This window comes from Pongo abelii, chromosome 12 (genome assembly GCF_028885655.2).
Source record: "Pongo abelii isolate AG06213 chromosome 12, NHGRI_mPonAbe1-v2.0_pri, whole genome shotgun sequence".
Classification (NCBI taxonomy): Eukaryota; Metazoa; Chordata; class Mammalia; order Primates; family Hominidae; genus Pongo; species Pongo abelii.
This window is the reverse complement of record NC_071997.2, coordinates 71,439,242-71,465,160: the sequence shown is the minus strand read 5'-3', so window position 1 is coordinate 71,465,160 and position 25,919 is coordinate 71,439,242. Positions and strand designations below refer to the sequence as shown.

Sequence of the window (25,919 nt, the reverse complement as noted above, 5' to 3'; positions counted from 1 at the left end):
TTACCAAACTGCTGAGTCAATGGCTCCTCCTAACTCTGTGGTTTTTATGATTCTTTGATTTTATTATAGAAACACTTTGTCCTGATGAGATACGCTGTCTCCATAAGATCTGATTTTTCTCTGGTCAAAGAGACAAAAAAAAAAAAAAAAATACATAAATAAAGGACAAGGCTGAACTGTGAAGGAATCTATAAAGACATGGCTTCCACTTGAGAGAAACAGCGGGCCTTTAAATTAACAACTATCTATGGAGTCCTCTCCCCTGCTTCCTTTACCTTTAGAGTTATTCCCAGTACTTTGACCATGAGACAGCTGGTCAATGGAAATACCACGAGCCACATGTCTTTTTTGGTTTGTTTGTTTTTAGTTGACAAAAGGAAACCACTTCATTTATTCTAACATTGCACTCTGCTGCTCCCACACTGCTGAGCTTTCAGAAACACACAAACACACACATACGCTTGTTTTTTTTTGTTTTTTTTTTTTTTAGAAATAAGGTGCTCCTGAAGAGGGGATAAGTAGTAAATTTGAAACGACCTTTTCTCAGAATGGGGAATTTAGTCAGTTTTTATAATTTTTATACCAACTGGAATATTTGAAAACTAAAAACATTATTTGAAATCAACTAGTTGCCATCAGTCTACTTAGGCTATAGACCATTAAAAAAGACTCTTTCACCACTTAGTCTGTACCTATGAAAATCATCTTTCAGCCCAGGCTGGAGTGCAATGGCGCAATGATGGCGCGCTGTGGCCTCGACCTCCTGGGCTCAAGCAATCCTCCTGCCTTGGCTTCCCAAAGTGTTGGGATTACAGGCGTGAGCCACTGCACCTGGCTTCAGCATTGTTTCTGAATTATCTCTATGGCTACCCTCAAACTATGAACCTGTTTTTTTAATGAGTTTATTTTTTCCCACGGCATTCTCAATGACTTGTACAACCCATGTGAAAGGCATAAAGAAATTTAAAAATTCATTTTGCAATCTTAAAGATATCTGTCTATATTATAACTACCATCCAAAGAACCTTACATAGTATGGCCAAAAGCCAAAGGGTCTTAGCTATAGAATCACAGATCTAAGAACTGGAGAGGCCATTGGAGATGATCTAGTCCATCTCCTCATTTTATAAATGACATTCTTTAGGCAGGTGAATGATTTGTGTGTTTTTACCAAAATATTCATACTATAAACATTATTCTGCATTTGCTTTTTTTCTCATGTCATAAGTGCTCCTATGAATAACAGATATAGACATACCTCTATCTTTTTTTCCCAGCATTTTTAGGTACATATGTACATACTAACATGTAAATTAAATAGGGTCATATGCTGGGTTTTGTTTTTGCTTTTGTTTTGAGACAGAGTCTCACTCTGTCCCCCAGGCTGGAGTGCTGTGGCGCGATCTCAGCTCAGTGCAACCTCTGACCTCTGGGTTCAAGCTATTCTCATGCCTCATCCTCCCAAGTAGCTGGGACTACAGGCATGTGCCACCACACCTGGCTAATTTTTTGTATTTTCAGTAGAGATGGGGTTTCGCCATGTAGGCCAGGCTGGTCTCAAACTCCTGGCCTCAAGTGATCCACCCACCTCAGCCTCCTAAAGTGCTGGGATTACAGGTGTAAGCCACCATGCCCGGCCTGATTTTGTTTTTTTTAATAGCTGTATAATATCCCAATTTACTCTACCATTTCCTTATTGGGGGATGCTGATTTTGTTCCCAGTCTTTTTGTTGTTGATTTTGCCACTTAAAGCCCTTAAACACCATGTACATATTCTTATGCACGGGCGTTTTATTTCTACAGGACAGTTCAGTATATTTTAAATTTTTGCAGTCATTACCATGTTGTTTTTGAAAAAGGCTGAAACACTACATTTCTACTGAGAACTCTCCTCCACTCCAACCCACTGATAGGTATTATTAGTCTAAGCGGAATAAAGTCATGTCTTATTGTTACATCAACCTTTTCAAATGATTCTTGGCCACTGTTCTTTTTGCAGCTAACTGGTTCATATCCTTTGTCTATTTTTATTTGTTCTGTGTTCATATTTTTCATGATAAGTATAAATCCTATTTATAGTATCTTTTGCCATACAATTTGTTTTCCACACAATCCTCTATATGTGTATACATATACATATATATGTGTTTGTGTGTGCTTAAATCAGCAGTCCCCAACCTTTTTGGCACCAGGGACCAGTTTCTGGGAAGACAATTTTTCCATGAACCGAGGAAGGAGGGGATGGTTTTGGGATGATTCAAGCTCATTACATTTATTGTGCACTTTATTTCTATCATTATTACATTGTAATATATAATGAAACAATTTTACAGCTCACCATAATGTAGATTCAGTGGGAGCCCTGAGCTTGTTTTCCTGCAACTAGAGGGTCCAATCTGGGGATGATGGGAGACCCAGTGACGGATCATCAGGCATTAGATTTTCATGAGGAGCATGCAACCTAGATCCCTCACACGTGTCATTTCCAATAGGGTTCATGCTTTTATAAGAATCTAATGCCACCACTGATGGAACAGAAGACAGAGCTCAGGTGGTAATGTGAGTGATAGGGAGCAGCTGTAAATATAGATGAAGCTTTGCTGTCTCATCCGCTGCTCATTTTCTGCTGTGTGGCTAGATTCCTAACAGGTCACCAGCTGGTACCACCAGGGGGTTGGGAACCCCTGGCTTAAATCAAAACATATCATCATCCTCTATAGAGTCTATACTTTTATTTTTTTCCTTAGCACTTACTAGAAACCTTTTCCTGTGTCAATAAATATTTATCTACCACCTAATTTTCAATGGCTGAATAGTAGTAGTCCATTATACAGATAAGCCATTAATATTAAACCAGTTCCTTCTAGTAGGTCATCTAGGTTGTTGCAAAATATTGCCTATTTAAACAATGTGGTAACTATATGCATCTCTGTGTCCATGTATGCTCATTCCTTGCATTTGAAAGTAAACTATTTTTGGCTGGGCACGGTGGCTCATGCCTGTAGTCCCAGCACTTTGGGAGGCTGGGGCAGGCAGATGACAAGGTCAGGAGTTCGAGACCAGCCAGGCTAACATGGCCAAACCCCGTCTCTACTAAAAATACAAAAATTAACCAGGTGTGGTGGTGGGCGCCTATAATCCCAGCTACTCAGGAGGCTGAGGCAGGAGAATCGCTTGAACCCAGGAGGTGGAGGTTGCAGTGAGCTGAGATTGTGCCATTGCACTCCAGCCTGGGTGACAAGAGCAAGACTCTGTCTCAAAAAAAAAAAAAAAGAAAAAGAAAAAAAGAAAGTAAACGATTTTTATAAGAAGAGGTTGGGGCAGGTGGGAAGAAGTATGCATGTGAACAGGCACTCTACCATGACATGCTCAGGTATAGGAAAATGTCACATGTGGCAAAATGCATGTGCTTTACATATATTGTCATGTGTTTTATTCATGTACTTAATCTCAGCATCAGTTCTATTAGATAAGTGCTATTTTATATTTATTTTTGACAAATGACCAAAGATAATAATAGCATTGCCAAGTGTTTCCTATGTGCCAGGTACTGTTCTAAGTGCTTTCTCTAATTAAACTCATTTAATTATTTTAACTAATTTTATAGATGAAGAAATTGAAGCAGAAAGAGGTTAAGTAACTTGTCCAAAGTCACACAGCTCAGAAATGCAGATCCAGCATTTGCACCCAGGCAAACTGTCTTCAGAGTGGGGCTCTTCCCCACTGGCCACGCTGCCGCTCCAGCGGGTTAGATGAACTGCCCAGTCCTTCAGCTAGTCAGTGGCAGAACCAGGCTTGGAACCCAGGTCTTGCTGACCCCAAAGCCCATGCCCTGTGACTTGCTAGTAATAAATTAGAAGACAATGGGATCTTTGATAGGCAACAGAAAAATGAAATAAAAAGAATAAGCACACTTAAACTACCTTTATGTCATTTAGGAATTCAATGTCTTTCTTCTGTATCGCTTTATTTGTCCAAATTAAGGCACTGTAGGTCTTTGTCTTTTCTTCTTCACCTTCTTTCATATGTCCTATTGCCTCTCTAAACAAAAACATTTTTTAAAAGTTTGTCCGAATAAATAAAATACAAACAAACCTTGCCCCAAATTAGCCTTTCTTTAAAAACAGTTCCAATGAGATATAATTTACATATAATTTCCTAGTTTTAACTGTACAATTCAACGATTTTTAGTATGTTTTCAGAGTTGTGCAGCTATTACCACAATCTAGTTTTAGAATACTTTCATCACCCTGAAAAAGAAACTTTGTACCCATTAGTGTCACTTCTCATTATTATTCTCCCCCAGCCCTAGACAACCATTAACTGACTTTCTATCTCTATAGATTTACCTATTCTGAACATTTCATATAATGAAATCATACAGTACGTGGTGCTTGATGACTGGCTCCTTTCATTTCGTAATGTTTTCAAGGCTCACCCAGGTTGCAGCATGTGTCAGTACTTCATTCCTTTTTATTATCAAATAATATTCCATTGCATGGATATATCACATTTTGTTTATTCATAGACACTTGGGTAGTTTTCTACTTCTTTGCTATTGTGAATAATGCTACTATGAATATTCACATACAAGTCTTTGTGTGGATGTTTGTTTTCATTTCTCTTGCATATATAATATCTAGAAGTGGTTCAGATTTGCATTTCCCCAATGACTAATTATTTTGAGCATTTTTTCATATGTTAATTGGCTATTCCTATATCCTCCTTGGAGAAATGTCTACTTAATCATTTCCCCATTTTTAGTTGTGTTGTTAAGAGTTCTTTATATATTCTGGATGCAATTCCCTTATCAAGATATGTGACCTGCAATTAAAACGTCCCTTTTGAAATCATCTCCAGTGAGCCTACTCTTACCTTGTGACAAGCTGCAAGTCACGTACTTGGATTTTGTTAGATGAGTTATTAATTTTCTGTAGTAGCAGAAAAAGAAAAACAATTAGCAAGTCTAGCTCAGTTACAGAATTGCAAAAACATGACAATTTCCATGTCATGAAGTGGTTTACCTGCTGAAGTTCCTTAATTTCTTGTGAAGTGAAATGTACTCTATGAGGATTCACCAGCTCAATTGCAAAGGGCCTTCCTGGCAGCACACACCCCGTCATGAAACAGAAACGTGTTGATGGAGTTAACATTTGGGCTAATGCAAGAGGGTTAGGAGGTGTGAAAAATGGGTTGAGCTCTAGAGGACTGAAAGTTTAGTGACATGACTACATCTGAGGGAGGGAAGAATGTGTGAGAAGAATCAAGGGGCTTTTTGTGGGGGCAGAAGGGCTGCTAAACCCCAGCACAGGCAATATGTGAAAATGACTGCTTCCCCAAAGGCCCATGAACAAGCCTGTGTTAATTACAAAACACAGTTTAAATAACTGCTAATTAACTTAGTTACACTAATGTAAAGTTGTCACATGCAGCAATGCCCTGTTGAAATCCATCCTCCTAGCCTGATCCACTAGTGAAATGGAAAAGCTCTGGTTCCATGAAAGGAAGGAACTGCAAGCCCCAAACAGTTCAGGATTAAATGTCATCATCTTTCTGGTAATGCAATAGGGTAAAATGAGAGACATGAAGGTTAAGACAGCAGAATCACTTTTTAAATGAAGACGTACATTTTGAAAACTGTACTGGTCCTTCTGAAATGTTATTAAATGAAAAAATTAATAATCAAACTTTTGGAAAAAAAATCAAGCACCTCTTTGTTAATGCACATACAAGTCCCTTATAACCTATAGGTATGCAATCAGGATGGCCTCTGAAGAAATGATTCCTGTTAAGGTGTATTTCATATAATTCATAAAGGGGCCTCCATAATCCACAAAGCTTCCTCCCTTGGAGAAGCTCTGAGCCTTGCTCACTTTGTTTTTCACTGAGTGACTATGCTAAGCCTGCTGTCTAGAAAGGATGATAATCAGAAAGTTAGTTCTAATCAGGTGATGCTGTTGCAGTCTTACCATTTCCTAATGTTCTCACATCTACATCTTCTCTTCCAGAGGATGAAAAATTAAAACCTTTGAAAAGCAGATAAAGAAAAAAAAATTAGAGACATCATAGCCCTAAGATATTGATTCCCAACATTTGGTAGAAACCCAATTGAAGGTCTTGAACAATCTACAGGAGAATCCCCAGGGAGAGTCATCATCCCACCTCTAATGTCAATCTCTACTAAAAATAGTAATGCCAATAGTAAACACCATTTATTGAGAACTTATTATATGCCAGGCATTGGACTAAAAATTTTATATATATAATTTAAATTTTATTTATTTATTTATTTATTTTTAGAAATGAGATCTTACTCTGTCGCCCAAGCTGGAGTGCAGCAGCGTAATCATGGCCCACTGCAGCCTCAAACTCCTGGGCCCAATCAATCCTCTTGTCTCAGCCTCCCAAGTAGCCGGGATCACAAGTGCACACCAGCACACCTGGCTAATTTTTAAATTTTTGTAGAGATGAGGTCTTGCTTTGTTGCCCAGACTGGTCTTTAACTCCTGAATTCAAGCTATTCTCCTGCTTTGGCCCACCAAAGCACCGGGATTATAGGTGTGAGCCACTGCACCTGGACCATGTACTATTTAATCCTTATTATAACCTTATAAAGTAGGTACAAAATAAAAGAACACCAAGCTTCAGAAAAATTAGGTAATGTTCCCAAAGTCACACAAGTAAATGGCAGAGCTAAGTGTTTCTGATGTTAAAATCCAACCTTAACTACCATCCCATGGGAAAGCCAAGGCAGAGTCCTGTTTGGAAGAAGAGCCCACCACCCTTCTGGCCATAAGCCTATGGTGAAAACTCTATAATCTTTCTTTCTTTCCTTAGAACAAAGCAAAAACATTCATTATTTAAGAATTAAACTCCATGAAAGGAAAAGGAGGGAAAAAAAGGTTTGACTCTAAAAAGCAAATTCATTATATATGTCATCAAAGCAAAGCTGGAACCATGATAAAACCAGTGTATGCTCTACAATAAGTTGATCATCACAGACTAAAAGCTGCAAATATTGGAAGGAAAAAATGGTTTAAAAAAAAAAAATGCAAGGGGCTTACACAACAACTTTTTTAGATATAGAACTAGGCCAGGCGGGAAGTAGGAGTCTGTGAACCACTAAGTCCCAAAAAACTCCCCATTCTGTGTTTACACTCCAGTGTGAAGTTACTAATAAATCCATAGCAATATCAGTATCCTCTGATCAGAGTCAACAGACTCAACCTGTGTGCTAACAATAGATGGATGGCCATAGTTCAATGGTGAATTCAAAAAGGGCATCTGGGAAGCTGAAGATGCAGACTCCTTGGGGCTAGGATTTGTCTTACACCTGCCCATCCCTGTCTCCCAGTCAGCCCTGTCAGGAAAACAGGGTGTCCACAGTGACTGAACAAGAACCTGTGACTGGCAGGGGTGAAGGGAATGAACAGGCCTCAAAGAAATAAGTCTACGAGTTACTGAAGGAGCAGAAATCTTAAATTCATAAGTCAGTCATAAAACTTCCCACAAATTCCAGCCCATCAGTAAGAAAGAGGTGTAGAAAGCTAGGCCCTTGAGAAGGCCACAAAAGCATTTGATCCAGACTAAAGGAGAAGGCATATTTACTGATCTTTTAGAAAAATGTTTCAAACCAGGCCGGGCGTGGTGGCTGTCGCCCGTAATCCCAGCACTTTGGGAGGCTGAGGCGGGTGGATCACGAAGTCAGGAGATCAAGACCATCCTGGCTAACTTGATGAAAACTGTCTCTACTAAAAATACAAAAAAATTAGCTGGGTGTGGTGGCACGTGCCTGTAGTCCCAGCTACTTGGGAGGCTGAGGCAGGAGAATGGTGTGAACCCGGGAGGCTGAGCTTGCAGTGAGCCAAGACCGCACCACTGCACTCCAGCCTGGGTGACAGAGTGAGACTCTGTCTCAAAAAAAAAAAAAGAAAGAAAAGAAAAAAAAAATGTTTCAAACCTGAAAATTAAGGAAACATCCTTGGACTCCAGGGTGAGAGAAACTTTGGGGGTAAACCTGAAAACTTATTAGTGTGCAATTATAAATAGCAGCTGACAAAAAAGGAAAAGAAGCCACTCCCTTAAGTATTAGAAAATACATGCTTAAAACTTAGTTGAGTTTTTTTAAACTCACATTATGCCTTGTCTCATCCCCTTAAAAAACAATATCAAGGGCAAGAATGATCAGGAACTATAAGGGGTTCAGCTAATCTGCAGTGGTCCTCGTGTGCTGATGCCTGGAACACAATGCACAAGCTTTGGACAAAGGATGCTGCAAGACCCATGGCACACTTGCCCCCTGGCTGGCCCGTAGCATTTATGATGGGTGGATCTGGCTAGTGGGGGAACATGTAGTACCCCCACCCAGGCACTGTGGTGCACAGAGCAACACTGCGGTAACACCACTGTGGGATGGCTACCTGTCACAGCCTGTGTAAACATAACACAGTGCTGTACCTTTATCACGGATAATCGGCAGAACATAAAAGCAGCCCTGCAAGGGGTCTCATGGGAGATTAAGACAGTCAAGGGCTTTACTGATGACCCCCTGCAGAGATGGTGGGCATCCCTAGGCTCTAGCCTACACTGGGCCCTAATAGACATAAGTAGCATAGCTGGGATCCTAGTGGTGATCTGTTGCTTTCTGTATTGTTGTTGTGAGTTATGGATTCAGGGCTCTGCCCTATGGCCATGTGTCCCTGCCCAGAGGACACCCTCAGCCTAGGGGGTGGAGTATAAGGGGAATGGCTGCACTTTAGTCAGGGGTAGACTGAGGCAGCCTTCCAGCACAGCATGACTCAGTAGGTTTGGTGCACGAGTGCACAACCCCACACATTATGTAACCACACCACGTGAGGCACATTAGGTGATCACTCACATGAACTTGCGCTTGGCTCGGAGCCACTATTGTCTGTAAAAGGTATAACTACCCTGCTGATGCTGTACATATGTCTCGTGCCTGGGCTTTCGCCCAGAGAGAGAGAATAAAGCCATGTCCAAAACTCCCTAAGATTCCTTGAGTGTTCTTTCAGCTGCCCACCACTCATCCACCCACTCCTCTCGGTCTTCAGCTTGGGCTGGAAACTGACACTTGGCGTGACAGGTGGCCCCAAAAAGAATCCAAATGAAACTTTTTGTACTAACACTTTATTTTCATCCCTTCATAACTTGCATAAGTCTTATGTGATAATCCATTTGTAAATACCAAATTAAGTGGGCAAAACTCATGGCAAAGCCCAGGGTCTTTACTGCTAAGATTTTGGAAAATATTAGGATGCTGGGATACTCTTTTTTCCGTTCAGTAAACAATTCTTAAAGACCCTTAAAGAAGGGCCACCTATGTGATAGGCAACAAATTATAAGAGGGATGTGGTTTGAAGTGTTTCTCTTTCCTCCTTGCAAGTCAGGGAGCTGGAAGGGTCAGCCATGTCTCATCTAGACCATGTGTTTGTCATTATCAAAGCATGCTTATCTCAAGGTCTTTCAGAGAGAAGGATGGATTTCTAGCTGGTCTGTCAAAAAAAGGTTTTCCGGCTGAGCATGGTGGTTCACGCCTGTAATCTCAGCACTTTGGGAGGCCAAGGCAGATGGATTGCTTGAGCTCGGGAGTTTGAGACTAGCCTCGGCAACATGGCAAAACTCCATCTCCACAAAAAAGACAAAAAAATTAGCCAGGCATGGTGGCACATGCCTGTAGTCCCAGCTACTTGGGAGGCTGAGGCAGGAGGATTGCTTAAGCCCAGGAGCTAAAGGCTGCAGTGAGCCGTCATCACACTACTACACTAGAGCCTGGGCGACAAAGTAAGAGTCTGTCTCAAAAAAAAAAAAAAAGGTTTTCTAATTATGCTAGGAGCCTCATTCCAAAGAGCAATATCATTCATGCCCTGCAGTTTTTCCTGACGTGTAACACAATTTCCTGCAATTGAAATCACAAGACATTATGCTGCCTTTGACCAGACAGGCCTGTTGAGACAAGGAAAACATAAACCTGATGGAACCTGACTCATCCCACGAACCTGGGCTTGTTAATGCCTAAATTCAAAAACATTACAGCTGCCATTCAGTCTTTGTAAAATGACTGCTGTTGATTTACTTTCTCTAGGCCTGAACTTTATTCCAGGACACTTTACAGGTTAAGAGAGAAGCCAAACACTTGCCAGTGATTACTCTTGAAGAAGCACTGGATGTGGAAGATGTGTTTTAATTTCCTCATATTCCCCCAAAGAGGCCAAGGCTGAGGTGTACCAAGGTCAGGGCTTAGGTGCATTCATTTAAAGTAGTTTCAGTTGTTTTGAATTTCCCCAGGAGAGAACAGTCATTTTTTTAAATTTATTTTTTATTTTTTTAGGCAGAGTCTCACTCTTTCGCCCAGGCTGGAGTGCAGTAGTGCGATCTCAGCTCACTGCAACCTCCACCTCCTGGGTTCAAGCGATTCGTGCCTCAGCCTTCCAAGTAGCTGGGACTACAGGTGCGCACCACCATGCCCAGCTAATTTTTGTATTTTTAGTAGATACAGGGTCTCACCATGTTGCCCAAGCTGGTCTTGAATTCCTGGCTGCAAGTGATTCGCCCGCCTCAGCCTCCCAGAGTGCTGGGATTGCAGGTGCGCACCACTGCACCCGGCAGAGCAGTCATCTTGAGAGAGGACAGGCAGATATTCTCGAGTGCCTTGGCTGAAATCCAGCCCAGGCCAGCGGCACCCAGAACATGATGATCCCTGTTCACAGGAAGCCTATGGCCAAGAGGCCCAGACTTGGTAGTGATTAACAAAATATGGAAATCTTTCCTGCCACCCCCAAGAAATCTATTCATGAATGTCAGTGTATTAAATATATGGCCAAGTGCAGTGGCTCATGCCTGTAATCCCAGCACTTTGTGAAGCCCAGGCAGGAGGATCACTTGAGCCCAGGAGTTCGAGACCAGCCTGGGCAACATAGTGAGACCCCCAATCTCTAAAAATATGTTAAAAAATAACCAAGCATGGTGGTACATACCTGTGGTCCCAGCTACTCAGGAGACTGAAATGGGAGGGTTGCTTGAGCCTGGGAGGTTGAGGCTGCACTCCAGCCTGGGTGACAGGGTGAGACCCTCTCTCTCAAAAAAAAAAAAAAAAAAAAAAAGAATAAAATATGAAAATTAGGTCAGGTGGGGTGGCTCATGCCTGTAATCCCAGGACTTTGGGAGGCCAAGGTGGGCAGATTGCTTGAGCCCAGGAGGTCAAGGCTGCCGTGAGCTGTGATCGTGCTACTGCAATCTAGCCTAGTTGACAAAGCAAGCCCCTATCTCAAAAAAAAAAAAAGAAAGTATGAAGATCGTAACACTTACTCTCTGCTTTGAATACTGCCAACAGATGATCTGAAATTAATTCTTCCACTGAAGATTCCAGCTTCCTTTCTCCATCAATTATCCAAGGAGTTTGTGGTAGATTCCTGGAATATTTATTATATCTCCCTGAGAAAGAAATAATCAGAGAGCCTGGATGGAATGCAGTAATTAACATAATAGGATAAAAAGAGAAGCAACAACTATAAGGGCCAATATCCTAAGTGCTACGATATAAAACAAGGCCTATCCTTTACCTAACTAACAATCCAATTTGGAGACCTGGGACATAGACATGTAGATAATTAAATAAAAAGGTTTAAAGTAACAATAAAATAGATGGGTAAATATATGATATGAATGGTACATCAAATGAGTTTGAAAGGAATGCTCAATATATTTAATTTGACTGGCTGACTAAACAAGTTATATAATATTATGAATGTACCAAGGATAAAAAAAAAAAAAAAAACCCACAACCAAACTTGCTTTTACACCTGATAAGTAAAGCTACAGTAAGGCAGGTAGCTTTCATTGCCCTAGGATAGGATATTATAGTCAAGGCTGAAGAGCAATTTCACTTCAGCTATTACTATAAAACAGTTGTAACTTTCAAACAAAAATTTGTCTGCCAGATTACCTTTTGGGAAAGTCAATGAACAATTTCTTTCCAGTGGAAGCCAAGTGTTTAGTCATTTTGGAGATAATAAATTATTTTTTCAAGTTTGCTTTTATGTTATAAAATAGCCTCTGTCCTGCTGTTTTTCTCCAAACCAGTTTTGGGTCTCTGCGTCTACCCATATTTCTACTTGGCCATCTCTGATGAAAACCTAGGAAGTGTCATTTCCCTTTGGCATAGCATTTAAAATAACTGATCTCCTAAGTGATCCTTTAGAATGCCCACAAAACCTAAAATAAGTTTGGCTATTGATTCTACTTCTCAAGAGAGTAAACTTATTAGAATCTAATAACAGCAATAAGAATAAAATAGAACAGGAGTCAGCTGAGTTTTTAGAAAGGAGAGTACGTTCACAGTGTATGTATATTCTAGACTAAAAATTTTACCAGCCACAAAAACAGCACCATGAGCACATTCAATTTCAAGAACAGCGCATACAGCCTTTGGTGAGTTTGGAGGACAAGGAAACTGCCTGCAAAACAAAATAAATTTTATAGCTATTTTCCAGACAGAATATTGAATCACAAAACTTAGATGAATCAGCATTGTCTGAGACATACACAGAGCCCAAGTCTCTCGCTAACTTTTAGTTTCGGAACAATACAGGTCTTGCGGGCCTGTGGAGTAACAATTTTAACATATGAGAGTGGCAGTAAGTAAATAAGGGCTCTGCTGCTACCTTTCACCTTCGGGAGGACTTATCTTCCTAGGCAAAAACTGCAATTACTTTTGCACCAACCTAATACTTTCCAATAGCCTCAAGATTTGAGGGAAAAATCCATACATAGGAAGTGGAAGCCCCTTCAGGCTCTTTAACCATTTTGCTGTCCATGGTCATATGCAGTTTACTGCTGACTCTACCCCCCTTATCACATCATCGTTTGAAATGTATTGAAGGATCTTCTGGAAAGAAAACTTACAGTAATATTTTATTTAATAAAATGAATGTACCAAGAATTAAAATGTAAGGTTTATTGCATTTATTTTATTTTAGCATATTTTAACAAGTGAGGAAACTCATGAGCCTTCCTCTCCCTTTTCTGGAGATGAACAATACTAGGAAATACAGGGCTAAGGATGTAATGGGCATAGCACTGGGCTAGAATGTCAGGCCATCTGACTCCAGGTCTACTCTATTACTAGCTTAGGCAAGTCAACTCCCTCTTTGGACACACTACCCTCTTCTAAAAGATCAAGAAGTTAGACTTGATTCGGCCGGGCACGGTGGCTCACGCCTGTAATCCCACCACTTTGGGAGGCCGAGGCAGGTGGATCACCTGAGGTCAGGAGTTCAAGACCAGCCTGGCCAACATGGTGAAACCCTGTCTCTACTAAAAATACAAAAAATGAGCCGGGTAGTGGTGGTGCATGCCTATAATCCCAGCTACTTGGGAGGCTGAGGCAGGAGAATCACTAGAACCCGAGAGGCAGAGGTTGCAGTGAGCCAAGACTGCTGCACTGCACTCCAGCCTGGGCAACAAAAGTGAAACTCCGTCTCAAAAAAATAAATAAATAAATAAGTATTTTTTTAAAAAAGACATTAGACTTTATATTAATTTGACAGACATTTACTGAACACCACATATGCCAGGTACTGCACCAGGGGTTGGAGAGATAACAATGACTAAGACACAATCCTGGCCCCTGAAATACATCATCTTGTTTCAGAGATAATCCACCTTATCTCTAATATTCCCTTTATTGTAAAATTTCATGATGCTTCTTTGTTTCTAAACTTCTACTTACTTAAGGAAATCCTCTTCCTTTATCTTATTCAAGGCTTTCATAACTGCCATTCTAGTGAATACAGACTATATAGGGTAAAATGAGAAGAAAAGACATTTTATTATCCAGACAAGAAAACATCAGATGTGAAACACAGAACATGGCTGGAGAAATTGTATCATTTCATTATATCATGTCATATACTTAACATGGAGAAATACTTTAGCATTTCAAGAAAATAAATAAAACTTAAGCACTCATGTCAGTTCTGCAACTGGCATACCTCTGTAACCCTTCTCTTCAATCTGGTCTTTTTCTATAATAACAGGCAGATCTAGCAGAACAGGTCTTCTTCACCACACTGTCTCACTTCTCTCAAATTATGGTATAATTCAAATACAAAACATGATGACACTGTAGGAAGTGTGATTTAATTTTTTTTCCCTTGACTTCAACAGGAATTTAGATTGATTCAGCTACCTTTTCTTTCCTACATCCCTTCAGAGGCCACAGTATGTAATTTAGGAGTTGGCTGCCAGGGTAAGGGGTAAAGCAGAGCCAACCTGCCTGCCCTGGCATCTAGCAACTCAGTCTCACTCACCAGCCACAGAGTAAGCAAATCCACTCTACTGAACAGAAGGGCATCTACAACAAATGTTCCACTTGGATTTTTTAAGATAAGAAAAGCCAAACTGCACGGTAGACATACTAGAACTAATTAGTGCATATATACATGGCTTACCATGATAAATCACAATTAGTTCTTCTGTTAGGAGAAATCACATTTGACTGAAAAGGATTACAGTGCAGGCAGCTCAACAGTTTATCACCAAAGGAATAATTTTTTCAAAACCATATTCTAGGGAACACTATGGCATTCTATAAGATACCATAGGGTTACAACTGAAAATTAAGTGCCTGTTTGATAAGATATGAAATCTTAGGCTTGAAAAAAATCTCAAAAGGTCATTCAATTTGCTCCCAGCCATGAGGCAAGAAAACTATACTTGAGACTCTACAACTCCCACTGGCCAATGGTGTGGTGTCTACGATGCTTTAACAAAAATCTCCTTATCCTATTACTTGATGCCTATTATTATATTTCCTTAAGGGTAAATAAAATAAAACTAGGTCTTCAATATAGATACATCTTACAGGTTATTTGGGCAGAGCTTCCCAACTGGCGTGGCAAAGCAGTGGACTATGGTTGTGCCAAGATGTTGATCTCTTTAGTTCAGAAGGGCTGCTGGGCAGGGCCTCAGACGGTGGAAACCCCAGGCCTGTTGCTACCAATCTGAAGCAACTCCATCCTGTTAAGCTCAGGGTGCTGAACAAACATGGAATGTTTTAGATGTGCCATGATATGAGAAAAGTAGGGAGGTGCTGCTTTCAGCTTGGTCTGCATTTCTAATTATTTCTGCACAGGGCATTAGGCAAATGTTACAAATTTTTTTCCCCCAGTTCTAAAAGGCCCAGCAATTAGTCAAAGCAAGAGGCAAAACCAACAGATATACATTTGACAATGAGCTTATGTTCTTTTTAACAATCACAACAACAAAATGAATGTCAGTAAAACTGTAGGAATGCCTATGTCTATGTACCAAACCACCTACGAAACTGATGCATGAAAGATGACCAGTATCGCACCACGTCATTCTATCCTGACATGATACGAGCTAAGAGTGTATGTTAACTAACTTGTCCGTTAACATGAAGATTAGCTAACATTAAGATGATAAAGAAGAGTTTGAATAAAAATGCCCTTTTTGCAAATGTAGCCAGAAAGAGGCCATGTTAATTCAGGACTGTCCTAAATAAAACAACTTACTTTGAATTATATATTCTAAACATCGATTTCTGGAAAATGGATATTAGCTGAAACTTTGGAATGCTACTGATACTTACCATTCATTTTCCCAGATGATGTAATTTGGGGGATTAAAATCTAAACGTCGAATTTAATGAGTAATAGTAACATCACTGAAACACTGATTCTAAATTTAACATCATCAGGGGAACAATCTAGACACTACACAAACATGAGGTTGTTTGTGTGCTACAACTTCCTAGCCAGAGGTGAAGGTTGAAAGAGTTGAAAAAAAAAATTAATGTAGCAAATGGAAATATTTAAAAACTGATTCTTAGTATAATAGAGTTGCCATGTTTCTGATGCATATCCTTTTTGTTGGAAATTTGAATATTCAGCTCAGACAAAACTCACTCAAGAGTAAGAACCGGGAACCTTTCCTTACCTGTTTGTTTTTGGCTGGCTTAAAACAATCTGGGCATATCGCAGCTCTAAAATAAAATTCAAGTTAATATAAAAGGTTAATGAGTTTATTTTGGGGTAGATATAATTCAAATATATTTCATACAAAATGGCTGCTAAACTCAGGACATCAGGAGCAGACAAAATGAGTCCCTGTATGAGCTATATCGGTTTGCCCAGGAACTATGTTCAAGGACACATTTTATTTTATTTTTTTGAGGGCACATTTTAAACCTACTAAGACATAACAAGTTCTTCTCTTCCTTATTAGGAAGAGAAGCAATACTATTTTCATGAAAACCAAACAGCATTAACAATTTTACACCATTGACATTGTTGTTTACATGGCAACTTACAGGAAGTGGCAATCCTCAACTGTTTCTGGGTGAGCAAAGACCACACTCACTTCAAACAAGCTCTAAAAATTATAAAGACAGTTTAAAAATGAGCAAAAGGAAACTAACATCTAACAACTTATGAATGGAAATAGAAATTAATTCTCAAAGATTGGCTCAGAAAAGAATGACCAGAAAAACTGGAAATACTACTGCTCTCAAATCAACTTGTTATCAGGGCAGCTGTAAAGGAAATAGTTTTTTTTTTTTTTTTAAACTTCTAAAACTCAGTCATTAGTGATCCTACCAAAAAAGTTTTAAAATAAATGTGTATACTTTTAAAATAAAAGTTTTAAAAAAATGTGTAAATTAGGTGTAAAGATGAATAAGAATTTACAGAATTGAAAATAAATAATAACGGAGAGAAATGAAGAATTACTCTGCCAATATATGATTTGAATTATTAGCAAGGCAAAAAACATACTATTCAGATCCCTAAAAACCGTATGAAGCTTCTTTTTAAAGTGTTCAAACATCTTAATGGATTTGAGTTTTAAAACCAGATCTTAATTTTTTTTGTTTTATTACAAAAATTATACACATAAATTATAAAATGATCAAATACAAGACAGTTTTTCAATCCCATGCCACTGAAGCAGAACCATTAACAATTTGATGTTTCTTTCTAGGCATTTTTGTAAATATAAATGTATATGTATTATTTTTTAAGACATGCTTTTAGAAAATTGCTTTAATATTATATCATGGAAATCTTTTCAACTCTAGGGACTGTCAGACATTTAAGCTGTAGAAAATTTTTCTGTAACAAAAAAAAAAATGCTATAATGAACATCCTTGTACACCAAAAAAGCATGATTTTATACTTTTACCTCCATGGAGAATATACAAAATTCCATATGGGGGAGGGGTCGGGGGGAGGAATAGCTAAAAATGCCATACTATGTTGCAATTTTGTCTTTATATTTACTGAGTTCATTGGATAGTTAGTAGACCTGTTAGCTACTCTAGAATCACAATAATGAATAGCTTGTTTTTTTTGCTCCTTATTCTAATCTGTACAGTAATTAAAATGAACAACACATTCCTTTTATTCAGGGAAACTTCACTCAACCCACATCTTTTGTTTTCTATTTTCTGTTCTCACTGATATGACATGTAAAATTATTTGTGCTTCAAAACTGAAATTTGAGGTAAAAATATTTTGCATTAATGACTTCTCTAACTTCCAAAATACTTTCATTACCTCATTTCCTCTTCATGCTATCTGTGAAGTGGTTTTATTCTCTATTCTCTCAATACTCAGTTTACAGAACAGAGCATATTCTTACAGAAGGAAATATTACTGCATAATTCAGAATGGTTTTGAAAAACTGTTTAGCTTCAGTAGACGGTTTTGTGATTTTATTTGAATAGGGGTGTATCTGATATTCAGGGAATTTCCTTCTAGCAAAATGATGAAGCAATGAGGCCATAATATTAAAATCTAATTTAAGATGACCTTCCTGTTTTCACACCTGGAAGCCTGTTGAGTCTTCCCTGAAAGTCAACCCATTTCAGAGACTGAGGTAAGGTCTGCTCTGGAAAAGGGAAATGTTCTGTTTTCAAAGGCAGTTACTGCCTAAAAGTAAACAGGGGGATTTAAGATACCAACAAGGTAGGATTGAGCCCATACTTATTGTAGTTGAATGGGTTCTGTCCATGCATTTGAAAACAATATTAGCCACAGATAAACCAAAATTAAATAGTCCAGAGTTAACTCTATATTTGCTTGCAGTTATTTATATGTTGCTTTGTGTCAAGTCTGTTCCTCCAATTGAACTATAAATACATTAAAGGCAAAGATTCATTTTAACCTTTTAAGGTCAATTAGGGCACCTGGTACCCTCATAAGTGTCTTAGGTCATAAAGAAGTCTTAGGGGGAAAAAAAAAAGAAATGCTTTGACTTCAATTTAAGACTATCAGAATTTAACATTTTAAAAGCTTAAAAATTCTTCACTGGATTATTTAAAAAGAAGTTTTTTTGGCTAACCAAAACCTGCCATATAATTAAGTAAAACTAGTAAAATCAGAGAATAAAATTAACAATGCTGTTGACCCGATACCTTTCCATCAATGGGAACACCCAGTTCCTCTGAAAACAGGGGGTGAGTTATCCATTTGTAGGCTTCTTTTAGCTGAACTATATCATCTCTTCCCAGCGACAGACTCTGCTTTCTGAATAACATAAAAATTAATTCACTGACATGAAAAACTTTACTTTTTCTATTAAAGGCAAGAATTTATGCAATTATTTTTAAAATATTGATTGAGTGCCTAGTATGTACCAGGCACTATTCTACACATTAAATAGAAAGCAGAGAACAAAGCAGACAAAAATTCCTCACCTCATGGACCTTATACTCTAGTGGAATCATGGAATTACTTTTTTTAATGGCATATAACACAATTTTTAAAGCTTCAAAGTCAAAAGCACACTGATGGGTTTTTCTGAGCTAGAATTGCCAGATTCCAGGATTTATACATCAGAAGATAGAAAGATGGGATAGAGATGATTGTTTACTGCTCACAAACTATAAAACTGTGTATTACAATAATCACATCTACATTTTAATGCTTGCTTTTCCCCTCTTGTTGAAAATGGGGCTTACTTTTGGGAAATCAACAAAAAAGTTGTACTTTTTTAAAAACTTGACTGCTGAAGAAGAAATATTAAATCCTAAAGTATCAATGTTCTGAAATGCTCATCAAGGTATTATCAGATAAATAGCTGAATAAAAATTTGACATTCCCCCAAAATATACTCATGAGACAATAAATAGGTTTTGGGAAGTCCCTTTTATAAATTATAGCTTTAGTTTGTAACCTAAAATTGTGATAGAAAGGAACTTGAGATAAAAGGGATGAAAAACATGGTGTAGTATTATTAAAACTCCTCTATTCTGCGGAGAACACTGGGATATTACTAACAAACTAACAAGTCCACGTCATTCAAATAATTAAAACTTCAAACCAGCCTTATGGCTATTTATAGGGCTGCTTTTAATGAAAGAGATGTAAGGGCCAATTTATGCATCATCCCTTTTAACGCCCAATTTTCACTGATAGAAATTACTCCTTATAGGCAACATCCATTGTAATTTAAGACCAAAAGACACTACTAACCACAGGTTAAAAACAAAAAGTAATTAAGCTAATGGCTGAATTTAGTTGATCAGAAAAAAAAAAAGAATATGCAGATCACTATTCCTCTAAAAATGCAAAATAAGAAATAGTTGATCCAAAAAAAAAAAAAAGAAAGCAGTAGTTGATCTATCCATTCTGTATCCAGCTGAGAATATAACTTGATACAGAGAGAGCTTTCATATGCTTTGGGATTGTGATTTAACAATGAAATACCCAGATAAACTCTACATCTGACAAATAATCAAATTATTTCTTTACTTTCAAGAACTTATTCAAATACTAACTGTGTGAGCTTCATAAACTGTTCCTAATTCTCTGAATATTAGAAAGATTTTAGGTATTTTAAAAGACTATCCTGATATTGTGTCAACAGTTCAACTATTTAATATTTGCACAAAATAGCATCACAGTTGAAAGTAAATAATATATGAAAATACATTTTAAAGAATAAACATTGAAACAGAAAACACAAGAATGGAAACAATTTTTAAAATTGTTTAGATGCTGGAAAGTCCAAAGGGTTGTTACAAAAGCGAATCCCAAAAATGAGTTAAAACATTATTTAAGAAAACCAGTGTTTTAAATCCTTCACAGTCTTTGACATGTATTTAGTGCATTTGAGTCCAGTTTAAAAACTTCAAGCATAGGTATTTTTTCCCTCCAGATTATAGAGCCAGAGGAAAAGGTTAACAGACAACTTGGAAACCTCATCCTTATATATAAAGCAAATATAATACTTAAAATGCCAGATTTCCAATCCTGAAACTTAAATGCAGCTAATAACTTTCCTAATACAATTTGAGCTAAATATCTTCACAGAGGTCCCTAGCATATACCTGATTGTCCTTTAGAGGGACTAGTACTCATTAAAGTAAATTCAGTCCCCATTTCATACTTAGTAACTACACTTCTCTTTCTCTTCTCTGTCAGATAAGTGCTTATGAGGGTGTCAGTTGCAATCACTTTTGCTGTAGATACAGCACAACAACCATTCTAAAGAAAAGATGAACCAGAATATGCAAGGCAATTAATTTTTTTGGTAAATTCCCTAAATCAATTCTTTAACAGCAATTTCTCCACAATCTTTTCAACCCAGAATGAACTAGGGACACTGAGGGAAAAAAACAAATTACCTGTGTTTTTTTCTGTTCCATTATCCCTATATCAATCAGAATCTTTTGGAAGAACTAAACTTAGTTTAAAATCCTTTGATAAGAAATAAAAAGCCAGGAGCGGTGGCTCCGCCTGTAATCCCAGCACTTTGGGAGGCCGAGGCATGTGGATCGCCTGAGGTCGGGAGTCAAGAGACCAGCCTGGCCAACATGGTGAAACCCTGTGTCTACTAAAAACACAAAAAAATTAACCAGGCATGGTGGTGCACGCCTGTAATCCCAAGCTAGTTGGGAGGCTGAGGCAGGAGAATCGCTTGAAACCGGGAGGCAGAGGTTGCAATTAGCCGAGATTGCACCACTGCCTAGGCAACAAGGGCGAAACTACGTCTAAAAAAAAAAAAAAAAAAACCCGAAATAAAAACAGTAACTCATTAGCAACATAGATATAAATTGAAAACATTTACAAAAAAGCATGCTCTGACTATGCTAGCAAATTTCTAAAAACATAGGATCAAGTTTTATTACACCAGAATCTAAACCATTTGAGACTAATTTAATAAAATCTAACGAAACCGCCAAACCTTATGTAGTTATTACCTTTTTGAAAATGCAGATATATAACACAAAACAAACAAAAAAGCCAAATTAATTATTTTTCTATAAGTCACTTAACCAAGTATGAGATTCTAAAACAGAAATTTATGCTTCTTCCTGGATTTTTCTCTCCAGAGTACATAGGTACTGCCAACAGTCACATGGCCCTTTTTTTACTGGTATGTTTTAGTTTCAAATGCCAAAATATTCTGGAGAATTAAAAAATTTTTTAAATTCAGTTGAGAATCAAATCCTGATTTGAAGGAGGCGATTTAGAGACTTTATCTAACTTACTATGAATATTCATATGTTTTGTTGCAGAAATATTAATATGTTTGATTATGTAGTACCACCCCAGAGCCTGGGGGGGGGAAGGAAATGATATACATGATCTCTAACATCATATCACATTTTAAAAATCCAAAAAATTTATATTTCAAAACACTTTTGGCCTCCAAGGGTTTCAGATAAAGGATTGTGAATCTATGTTTTCTAAGTCTTACCTATGTGTAAACTCACTGTTGTTCCGCCAGTTATTTACTTTTTATCTTTTATGACATAGTTGTATAGTTTAGTTTCTAAGACCAATATAAAATTTATTTTTAGGCTGCACGCTGTGGCTTATGCCTGTAATCCCACCACTTTCGGAGACCGAGGCGGGTGAATCATCTGAGGTCAGGAGTTCGAGACCAGCCTGGACAACATGGTGAAACTCTATCTCTACTAAAAATACAAAAATTAGCCAGGCATGGTGGCAGGCTCCTGTAATCCCAGTTACTAGGGAGGCTGAGGCAGGAGAATTGCTTGAACCAGCGAGGTGGAGGTTGCAGTGAGCTGAGATCCCACCACTGCACTCCAGCCTGGGTGACAGAGCAAGACTCCATCTCAAAAAAAAAAAAAATAATAATAATAAATAAGATTTATTTTTAAAAAATAACTGCCCAAACTGCATTACGTAAGTGCCTAATGCATATAAAACATGTATTTACATTCATATTAAAACATAAAAAAGAATCTGCTTTAATAAACTACTAATATGCTATGCAAATAAACTAATGAAACAAGATTGATACCCTAAATGTATACAATAAAAATTGGTTCTTTGTGCTAATTTCTCTAGTAGCTAGTGAATGCACTATAAAAATAGAGATCGTAGTAGTAAAAGTGCTTTAAGAACCAAGTAGCTTGTATTTGAATGGTAGTAAAAATTCCCTACCTAAATTACTTACCCCATTTCCTGTTTTACCAGCAACCATGCAGCATGCTGTAGGCAATTTAGTCACACCCAGAAAGAGAAAAGGGGGAAACATGTTCAGTGAAATTAAGTCTCAATATCATTACTGAAGTGCTTAACTACTTGCTAATCAAAGGTGACGAGTTAGTATTCAAAAATTTACCAGTGACCTCAGTCTCATTTAAAATCAGAAATGAGGTAAGATTTTATTTTGCAATACTGGTTTACTGTGGCCTAGGAATTCAGCCGGGATATCCCCCTCCTCCTTACAGATTTCTATTTCTCATTAATGAGGTATGAGTGTTTCTTTTTCTTTCTTTCTTTTTTTTTTTTTTTTGAGATGGAGTCTCGCTCTGTCGCCCAGGCTGGAGTGTACTGGCAGGATCTCAGCTCACTGCAACCTCTGCTTCCCAGGTTCAAGATATTCTTCTGCCTCAGTCTTCTGAGTAGCTGGGATTGCAAGTGCCCGCCACCACACTCGGCTAACTTGTATTTTTAGTAGAGACGGGTTTTCGCCATGTTGGCCAGGCTGGTCTCGAACTCCTGACCTCAAGTGATCCACCAGCCTCGGCCTCCCAAAGTGCTGGGATTACAGGCGTGAGCCACCGCGCACAGCCCGCATTTAATCTGGGCCGGGCACGCTGGCTCACTCCTGTAATCCCAGCACTTTGGGAGGCCGAGGTGGGCGGATCACAACGTCAGGAGATCGAGACCATCCTGGCTAACACGGCGAAACCCCATCTCTACTAAAAAAAAAAAATACAAAAAAATTAGCCGGGCGTGGTGGCGGGCGCCCGTAGTCCCAGCTACTTGAGAGGCTGAGGCAGGATAATTGCGTGAACCCGGGAGGCGGAGCTTGCAGTGAGCCGAGATCGCGCCACTGCACTCCAGCCTGGGCGACAGAGCGAGACTTCGTTTCAAGAAAAAAAAGAAAAAAAAGAAAAGAAATTTATGCCAAATGCTTTGCATAGTAAGTGACTGACACTGAGATTTCTGTTTCCTGTTAGACTCCCACAGCTTTCACCTTAAAGAAAGGTAACGATACGTCCCCCACAGCACACAGCATTTTGTAAACATAACGGAAACATTGTATAAGTCAATAAAATACCATACGTAGTCTGCTTCTACGTGTCACAAAAAAAGGCCAACGATTATCATTCACATCCACTTCAAGACACAGCTTAATTTATGGATATGCTGTGGTTCAGATGTAGACCTGTCCTTCTAAACAGGACTTCCTTCAGATGACCAGTAGTGTACTCCATAGACTCCTAAAGACTGATGATCACTTGGAAAGATTAGCTGCATTAATTCTTTCAGACGTGAGCCAAGTAGAATAAATTAATCGCTAACTGGGCACAACCTGTTCCCAGTGATGACAGTGTGGAGAGTCCGGAGTGGCCGCTGCCATCAAGCCTGCTGCAGCGGGGAGGTGTGGGCGGTGGCGGCAGGAGAGGTTGTGGGAGCAGCAGTGGCGGCGGTGGGACCCCTGTGCTCCACATCCCCGAGGCAGCCAACTGTGCCACCTCTGCTCTCGCATGGCCGGTCAGGACCTGTTCTCAGGCCCAAAGCCTCCGTCCTGGCCTCAACCTCGCTCCCTGTCACCATCTCAGGAGCCCACGAGCACCCGGCCAAAGGTGCAGCCAGGACTCGTGGGGCCAGCCCTGACAGCTTCGGGTTAATTTGCACGGGGTTGGCTGGGGCGGCCTCTGCTGTGGGGAAAACGCAAAGAGGCAGGCAGTCCCTGGAGTCCCACCCAACTTGCGGCTGCAGACCTAGGCATCTCTGCACTTTCAGGGACCCGGGAAGGCCCCCCCGTTGCCCCCACAGGCTTGGAGGTGTCTGCTCCCGCTGCCTGACCTCTCCCTGCTCGCAGTGCCTGCGCCAATCTCGGAGAAATGTTGGAGCCGAGCCTGGGCACTGTTGCAGCCCAGCCAGGTGTGTGCACACTCAGGGCAGTGCTGACACGCCAGCCCCATGCTGCCTCAGCCCCCTGTGGACTTTGGGCACCAACAAGCACGGGAGGGAGGCCAAGGAGGGGCTGAGGGCAGTTTGGTGCTGGCCTGCAGGCGCCCCTTGGCAAGAACAGCCAGGGCACCATGAACAGCAGCAGGAGGCAGACAGGTTCCTGGGAAGAAAGCCGCAGGTCCACAGTGAAGCCCCACCATGAAGCTGAGGAGGGCCTGAAGCCTGGGGGCTGGGCTGCCAGTCCCCGGGACAGGAGTAGGAACTTGTGGTCCTTTTTCCAGGCCCACCCATGGCTGCCCATGGACCAATTGGCACACACTTCCTCCCCTCTGAGGCCCATATAAAGCCCTGGATTCAGCCAGACTCAAAGAGATGAGGGGACAACCAGCAGCAGAGAGGAGCTACCCACCCCAGGCTGTCTCTGCTGAGAGCTGAAGAAACGACAGGACGACCTGCCTGCAGAAAGGAGCTTTCCTCTCTGCTCAGAGCTGAAGAAATGACAGACGACCTGCCTGCAGAGAAGAGCTACCCTCTCTGCTGAGAGCTGAAGAAATGACAGGACGACCTGCCTGCAGAGAGGAGCTACTCTCTCTGCTGAGAGCTGAACACTTATCGGGACACCCTGGCTATGCAGAGGAGCTACCCTACCCACTGTGGGTCTTCTCTGAACTGTTCTACCACTTGATAAAGCTCCTTTTTTTTTTTTTTGGAGATGGAGGCTTGCTCTGTCACCAGGCTGGAGTGCAGTGGTGCGATACCAGCTCACTGCAACCTCCGCCTCCCGAGTTCAAGTGTTTCTCCTGCCTCAGCCTCTCAAGTAGCTGGGACTACAGGCACGTGCCACCACGCCCATAAAGTTCCTCTTCATCTTGCTCATCCTCCACTTGTTTGCATACCTCATTCTTCCTAGACGCAAGACAAGAACTCGGGACCTGACAAATGGTGGGGCTAAAAGAGCTGTAAAACAAACAGAGCTGAAACATGCCCCTTGCTCACCACGGGGGACGAGAAGGAGAGAAGAGAGAGGAAGAGAAGAGCTGTGGCCGGGAACCCAGACCTAGGAGCTCCCTGAGCCAGGGCTGTGACACCCTCTTTAGGGCTCTGCGGTTTCTAGCGTCTCCAAAATTCCAGGTGCCACCATATTCCCCGGGGATCAGCTGTGGAACCTGTTTATGGTATGTCTGGTCCAGCCTCAGCTTCACAGGGAGCCATGACTGTGCGTGGAGCTGCCTGCCCCACTGCAGCCAGCGTGCCCGCTGTGTGCGATGGCTGGGCCCCATGCTCACTCACACACCTCTCGCTGCTCCACGCCTGGCTTGCCCTTGGCAGGCATCGGACCCAGGCGTAGCCTGCCAGGCCGAGTGGACAGAACGAGCCTAGCGGGCCAGAGAAAAACTCGGGCAAAGACGCCACTGTCCACAGAGGTTTCCAGCTGGCGAAGCAGCACCCCAAGGATCCCGTAACACCAGTGCCTGA

At 40.2% G+C, this 25,919-nt stretch overlaps 1 protein-coding gene across 19 annotated transcripts in view; it reads right to left on the bottom strand.

Moving 5' to 3' along the window:
* PUS10 (pseudouridine synthase 10) overlaps positions 1 to 25,919 on the bottom strand; it is a 79,334-nt gene that overhangs the window by 9,108 nt on the left and 44,307 nt on the right. For all 19 annotated transcript variants that reach the window (XM_054547523.2, XM_063713418.1, XM_063713419.1 and 16 more), the window contains 11 exons: positions 22,471 to 22,505; positions 18,455 to 18,566; positions 16,352 to 16,413; positions 15,979 to 16,024; positions 13,748 to 13,812; positions 12,388 to 12,473; positions 11,326 to 11,451; positions 5,970 to 6,026; positions 5,025 to 5,101; positions 4,876 to 4,931; positions 3,924 to 4,041 (listed from right to left, as the gene is read on the bottom strand). In XM_054547523.2, coding sequence (XP_054403498.1) covers positions 3,924 to 4,041; positions 4,876 to 4,931; positions 5,025 to 5,101; positions 5,970 to 6,026; positions 11,326 to 11,451; positions 12,388 to 12,473; positions 13,748 to 13,812; positions 15,979 to 16,024; positions 16,352 to 16,413; positions 18,455 to 18,566; positions 22,471 to 22,505 — 840 coding nt within the window. The remainder of the gene's footprint in view (positions 1 to 3,923; positions 4,042 to 4,875; positions 4,932 to 5,024; positions 5,102 to 5,969; positions 6,027 to 11,325; positions 11,452 to 12,387; positions 12,474 to 13,747; positions 13,813 to 15,978; positions 16,025 to 16,351; positions 16,414 to 18,454; positions 18,567 to 22,470; positions 22,506 to 25,919) is intronic.